Here is a 6,648-nt window from a genome sequence, read left to right as displayed (position 1 = left end):
GGCCTTTCTCCAGGAAATACATTTTATGCACACAAAGCATGTAATGCTGAGATGGCTGGCTAAGTCCAATATGGGTGACCTTATTCTCTTCAAAAAACTTAAGTGTCAGCATCCTAAATAAGCCTTCACATTATATCAGGCTCTATCAGGGGAGTGTAGCATATCCTGTTCTGATAAATAAAATTAAAGATATGCTTACATACATTAATTTGACCTGTAGAATTATATACATACTACAACAGAGGTTCTTCTAACCAGTCTGTGTCAATGTTATTATCCATGCGAGTAGCAATCCTAACCCTTTTTCCTTCAGCCATCTAGAATTCCTGCACCCAGAAGATTCCATAGTATGTCATACATTTGTTGCCTTGTGTGTCAATTTTGCAGTTGTAAAGTTCCTCCAGAATTTCCTGTATTTCTAATAAGAATATGCCACAGTTTGGAATTCCTTTCCCAAATTCCCCTTCTCTGTTAAGACCCTCTCGAAACCTCAACTCCATGACAAAGATTTTTGATTACTTCTCCTGATAGCTCCTTCTGAGGTACAGGATTAACTTTCCATGTCCCTTAAGAAACTTGGGAATTTTTCTACATTAAAAGGTGGTAGATAAATGCAAGCTGTTGTGAATATTTGAGAAACACAATGAATTAAATAATTATTAAGAATCATGGAAGTCAATTGAGAACTAAAATAATCAGAAGCACATGGACAGTTTGTAGACAGCAGCAAAAAGCCCAAAAATCATTTTCGTGGCTAAGTAAGTAGTAAATAGTACAGTTGTCTTCACTATTTTTCAATCAAAGAGCTGACACAAAAAGGCAATTGGTTTCACAAAAAACAGTAGGGACAGATTCTGAGAACATGTTGTGGATCTGGTTGCAGAGAGGATATACCATGTAGCTTTCAACATTTTGAAAGGGCATTCATGCCAAAAATCTATGTGCCAAGAGAGCACTCTGGAAGGAGGCCGCACAGCAGTTGGACATGATCTCTAAGCTGGTAAATCAGAATATGGTTCAATAGATGGAAAGAACATGATTAAGACAATATTCGACAATCAATCCAGGACAACAATTAGGAGTGTTACAAAATGAAGGTGAAAGGATCGTCACAGTCAACATATTTGAAGGAGAAATGAACTAAAGCCAAATAGCATTGTCTTGTTCCATTAGATATGATTTTCAGCAACAGCAATGTAACTGTTTAACATTCAAGGATAAAATAATAATTAGGGAAACATGACACTTGTTTCAGGTAGTTGGCGTTTCATAAAATACCTGTGCCATCTGGTTAAACAGTAATTTTAAAGTGTGCTTAAGGAAAATAATATCTAATTATAGAGGCTTTATTTCTTGCTTCATGACAAACAAAGATCAGTAAACTTTTGAAAAAGCTTTTAAAAATAAAAAATACAAAGTTGAATGTATAAAATTAAGCTTCTCAATTTAAATAACTACAAATGAACATATTATCTACCAACAGTTTTTATATATTTGCAACTGTTGGATAGAAATCTCTCTGTAGAACATTCATACACTGTTCAATTTTTCTCTCAGACTATATACATTTCTGCTTAACAGTAATTCTATTACTTCTGACTCATCTATATAATGATATATTACCCTGTGTGAAGCTTAAGAAAATTCTTTTAGTAAAACATATTTGAGTTTAGTAACCAAATTTCACAGAGGAAAATATACCCACAAAACATCTACATTTGTTCTAAGCCTTCTGTCCAATGACAAAGTACTTCCATTTATTCTAAGCCTTCCTTTTCCGTGACAAAGTATTTCCATTTGTCTCCAATCCAGATCCTGAAGGTGGTTGCTGTGATTTCCTCAAAGGTATTGAAACCCACTCTTCCGCACTGTTTTAAAGGAAGGAAAAAAAAAGTTCCATTACCTACTGCCATTCCATAAAACTGAAAGTATCAAGCAACACTCATCCTAATAAAAGTACATAAATGGATAACAATTATTTTTAAAGAATGACTTTGACAACATACCTATATGTTTTCTTTGCACTCTCTCGTCGCATTTTTTTGTTTGGAGTCTGCCCATCAGACAAATCTAGAGCCACTGTTTTAGGACTGCAAGCAGAGGTTGTTCCTGTTGGAGTCATACCTATGGCACGGATATAACAAGGCAATTAGCATAACTGACAATGTATGTGGCACCTAATGAGTAATATTACCTATTGCATTGTGCAATCCAGACTAGTTATAGAATTACATGTTCCTTAGTGCTGTACTAGAATACATACAAGCTGGACATCAGGAAAATGGCCAAATTCAAAGCTCCTTCCCAGTTACATTTAAAAAAAAGTGTAATGTGCTTTCAACATTTTCTTGTTTCTTAGCAGCTAAACATAACCCAAAATATATGGAAACAGTGTTTCAGATATGCTAAAACATTTCGAAGCTAGTTATTATTGTTTGGTAAACTTAACCAGTCAGCCAAATTAGAAGATTGCCACATTGCAAAGTTTTTTTTTTGATTAGGGTTATTTTTGTCTATTTGGATTTGGAAGTGGATATTTTACACTGTGCACTAGAATAAATTCATGAATAATTGGTAGCTTGTTATGGAAAGCAATGCAATTTATGTTTTAACATATCATAGCTGCACTATTTCTAGACTGTCCACAGGATAGATGACATGATTATAATGTCCTTCTATTATACTAAGGCAGGCTTAGTTAAGTTAGAATTGTGCTAGTCTATTTTCTTGGGATGAAATTATATACATTTATGTAAAAAAAAATACTCATTCTTACAATACCAATCCAAATCACTCAACCCTCTTCTGATATTCACTAATCTGCTTCAATGTCTGCCAGAATTCTCTTGATGGTCTCTGACTTCTTCTACTTTATCTCGATGTTCTGCAACTCTCCAATTTTCCCTTCTCTACCAGCATCTTCCCCATTTGCATTGTACACTATACTTTATGCTGCACACGATTAAGAAACAGAATAGCCAGTGCCATCTGCTGGAGAGGGAGCAGAGTACTGGTTCAACTCTCATTTGGCAAGCGAACTTGATTGATTGCGGGGTACAATGCCTAAATTTACCAAGGCATGGGGAAGCTTATATGTAGAACATCGCTCTGCTTTTCATAAAACTTTACGGGGACTAAATCATTATAGTTTAAAAATAGTGATCAAGGATACCAATGTTCAAACCCCTTAGATTCTACTTCAGAATTTTTTTTTGGTTAAAACCAAATGTTGAGAAATGGATAACCTAAAACAGTGTTGTCCAATAGGATTTCGATTCTCACCAAACTTGTGACGATCAGGTAACCATATTCACCATGTGATACAAAATATATGCAAAGAATAAGGTGTATCTTGTAAGATATGAAATGAAATTGAGAGACAGGAGTAAAGGTGAGCAATAGTACGCTGCACTGTGACAGCAGCTCTGCCAAAAAATATTTTTAGCAGCAGCAACTAATCACTACAGAACATCCAGTTGTGGTGTAGTAACTAAAATATTTCAATACGCTTTCAATTTCTTCAACTGGGGCAGCTTTACCATGCACCTTAATGGAGCTAGGCTATAGTTTTTTTTAACGTTAAGAATTATTTTTTCCTGCAAGATTTTCCATTTACTGCTAACATGGCCACAGATTTTGTCAGTCTGGAACTCGTCCTCAGTTGAATGGGCTGCTTGACTTCTAATATTCATCTGATTAAAACCTCTCACTTGATGAAGAGCATTAACTTGCTACATGTCTGTGGTCAATACACCACATGGTGAGCGTAATGGACAACACTGACCTAGAATATCTTTGCTTATACATCAACATAAATTTTTAAAATAAAAGTTTAAAGAATCCTATTCAACTAGACAGCAATTCAAACCCAGGGCAAACCTTGGATCCTGCAAAATGGGCCTACAGCAATAATACATTAATTCTACAGTGCAGGAACAGGCCATTTGGCCCAAAACATCTGTGGTGTCCCCCTTCATCAAATCCTATCAGCATAACCTTCTATTCCTTTCCCCCCGCATGTGCTTATCTAACCTCCCCTTAAATGCATCTATGATATTCATTTCAATCAATCTATGTGGTAGTGAATTCCATATTTTTTTACCTCTCTTTGGGTGAAGAAGTTTCTTCTGAATTCCCTACTGGATTTATTAGTTACTATTTTACATTTATGACCTCTAGTTTTGGACTTGCTCACCTATTATATGTAAATGCATGGTTCTAGAGAGTCTCAAATAAAAGCAGCTATTACATTAAATGCTAATTTGTACATTTATTGAACACAAACATGAGATGAGTTAGGTAGTAGAATCTGCTTCCCAGTATTTGGATAATTGAACAATAAATTAGTTTCATAGAACTCCATTCCTGTCATAACCTGGCAAACATAGTGAAGTTTACAATGCCTATTAAAAAAAAACTGCACAGAAGCATAAGATAAAGTCGAAAAGGAAGCCCTATGAAGGCGAGGTTAATAAACAAGAAGAGTGATGTATACAAGTACAATCTCAAAATTGTGATCCATAACATGGTTTGCCATATTTGAGCCAGCTTGCATACTGTAAAAATTTTCCCTTAATAAAATGATTACATCATCATCATTTTACTGAGCTCCTTCAATGCTTAGTAATAATCTGGTCAGATGAGCAACCAAATACTGGTTACTAATCTACAGTTTGACAAAACCAGAGATATAAGAAATTTTTTTAAAAAAAGTATGATTAATAACTATTGGTCCACCTTTTCCACCACTATTAGGGCGTTAGCCATGATTCAAGTTGCTAGTACTCTTGCCTCTTTAGTTCTACTCCAGACACAAACTCAAAATCTAGGCTGACATTCCAGCGCAGTACTAAGGGTGTCCCACACTGTCAATAGTGCCATTTTTTGGGTGAGTTGTTAATCCAGTGCCCAGCCTTCCCTCTTGTGTGAATGTAAAAATAATGGCATTATTTTGAGTTACAGTAAAGGAGCTCTCTACAGTGTCCTGGCCAATACTGATCCCTTAATCATCACTAAAGCAGTTTTATCATGTTATCACTTTCCTCTTTGTGGCGCCTTGTTATATGTAATTGACTGCTGTGTGTCCTACATTACAATGTTCCTACACTTCAAAAGCACTTCATTGGCTGTGAAGTACTTTAATATGTCCCAAGTTACGAAAGGCACCATATAGCTTTTTTTCTTTTATAATTTACAGACTATGTATGCTGAAAGTCATCTAATTGTGGTACAATAATAGACAACTGGACAGTATTTTTATAAGCATTTTGATTTTCTATTTACACAAAAATGATCTATTAAAGGAAACATAAATTTGGCATTTATAATACAAAATATCGCAAAGTGGATAGCAGTACTTTGAGTAGCACATCTACAATAAACCACTTTCATTAAAATGAATGATAGCAACATGGCAAGAAGAGCAAAAACGGAATAAGCTTTTCATGTCTGCTATTTACCATTTTCAGAAGTAGTCCAAGGTGGTTGAAAAAGGAACTAAAATTGATCAGAATAATGTTTGGAAAGGATAGCATTCAATGGGGAGAAACTCAATGTAAATTAGACGTTGATAGCAAATTAAGCTCAGTGCTTAAAATATTCCTTAAATCACTTGGGGTTGAAATATCTGTCTCCACTAATTTTAGCAAAAAAAGATGCAAAAGTATACTGATACTAATCTCTAATCTAATCCGCAATTACCTCTAGTTATTATTGGAAATAAATAAATTAAGTTTCGTTCAGGGTCAAATAATACTTTTATTCCAGTCTACTTTTGCACTTCAATTAATGGTGGCATGATACTTGGTCTCCTTATTAATGATGCAATTTAGGATTATGTCCAGATTGAGCATTAAATTCCAAAAGCAAAATGCAGCAATATACTTGGGGATAACCTTCAGGTTATTCAAAGCAGATGATAGAATATAGAACACATTTGCTTGTATGAGGTCCAGGGAACAATCAAATCAAGATGAAATTTCAACAAAATCTTAACCCTCAAGTAACGTAATTATTGTCACCAGTCTTGCTGGTGTGGGGCATCTTGTGGTGCCTGCCATAATACTTTACCTGCACCCTTCACCTTGAATATAATTTGTGCTGAAAGTGCAAGGCATTAATGGTGTGATGAGGGCAACAGGAAACTTGGCACTTTGATGAACGATGGGAACAGCAGTGAATGTCCTTAACCAATGAGATTTAAGGATTGAGAAAGGACTAGGAATGTTGAAGCAGAAGACTGAATGAGTGGACGAATTAAGAGTCAAATTAGCTACAGAAATTTGTAAGGAGGGAGAAATATTGAATTGAGAGAGAGAAGCGACAAAGATAAAAATTAAAAATTTGAAATGTAGCAAATATCTTATTAAATGCAATAATCAGACTCAATTTAAATTGTTCCCCTTCTGGGCTGGAGAGATTGATTGGCATTGCATTAGCAAAGTTCATGCTGTTGAAAGGGTTAATTGTGAGCCCCAACTTTCTACAGTGTTTTTAATGGACAATTAATGCACAAATCCAGCAAGTTCTGAAATAAAAAAATGGAAGGCTAATGGTGTGATGTAGTTTGTACAAGGCAAGCTATGGAATGGTGTAAATTGGCCAGCGAGCTCCAGAGATTTGCTACTCATGGTGCATCATCTTCCTCTG

At 35.2% G+C, this 6,648-nt stretch overlaps 1 protein-coding gene across 1 annotated transcript in view; it reads right to left on the bottom strand.

Moving 5' to 3' along the window:
- Positions 1 to 1,330: 1,330 nt before the first annotated feature.
- smchd1 (structural maintenance of chromosomes flexible hinge domain containing 1) overlaps positions 1,331 to 6,648 on the bottom strand; it is a 211,842-nt gene continuing 206,524 nt past the window's right edge. Inside the window, exons 47-48 of the mRNA XM_078540635.1 lie at positions 2,007 to 2,124; positions 1,331 to 1,868 (exon numbers count right to left, since the gene is read on the bottom strand). Coding sequence (XP_078396761.1) covers positions 1,763 to 1,868; positions 2,007 to 2,124 — 224 coding nt within the window. The 3' untranslated portion in view covers positions 1,331 to 1,762. The remainder of the gene's footprint in view (positions 1,869 to 2,006; positions 2,125 to 6,648) is intronic.

This window comes from Cetorhinus maximus, chromosome 4 (assembly GCF_964194155.1).
Source record: "Cetorhinus maximus chromosome 4, sCetMax3.hap1.1, whole genome shotgun sequence".
NCBI classification, from domain to species: Eukaryota; Metazoa; Chordata; class Chondrichthyes; order Lamniformes; family Cetorhinidae; genus Cetorhinus; species Cetorhinus maximus.
The sequence above is the reverse complement of the archived record's forward strand: the minus strand, read 5'-3'. Positions and strand labels throughout refer to the sequence as shown.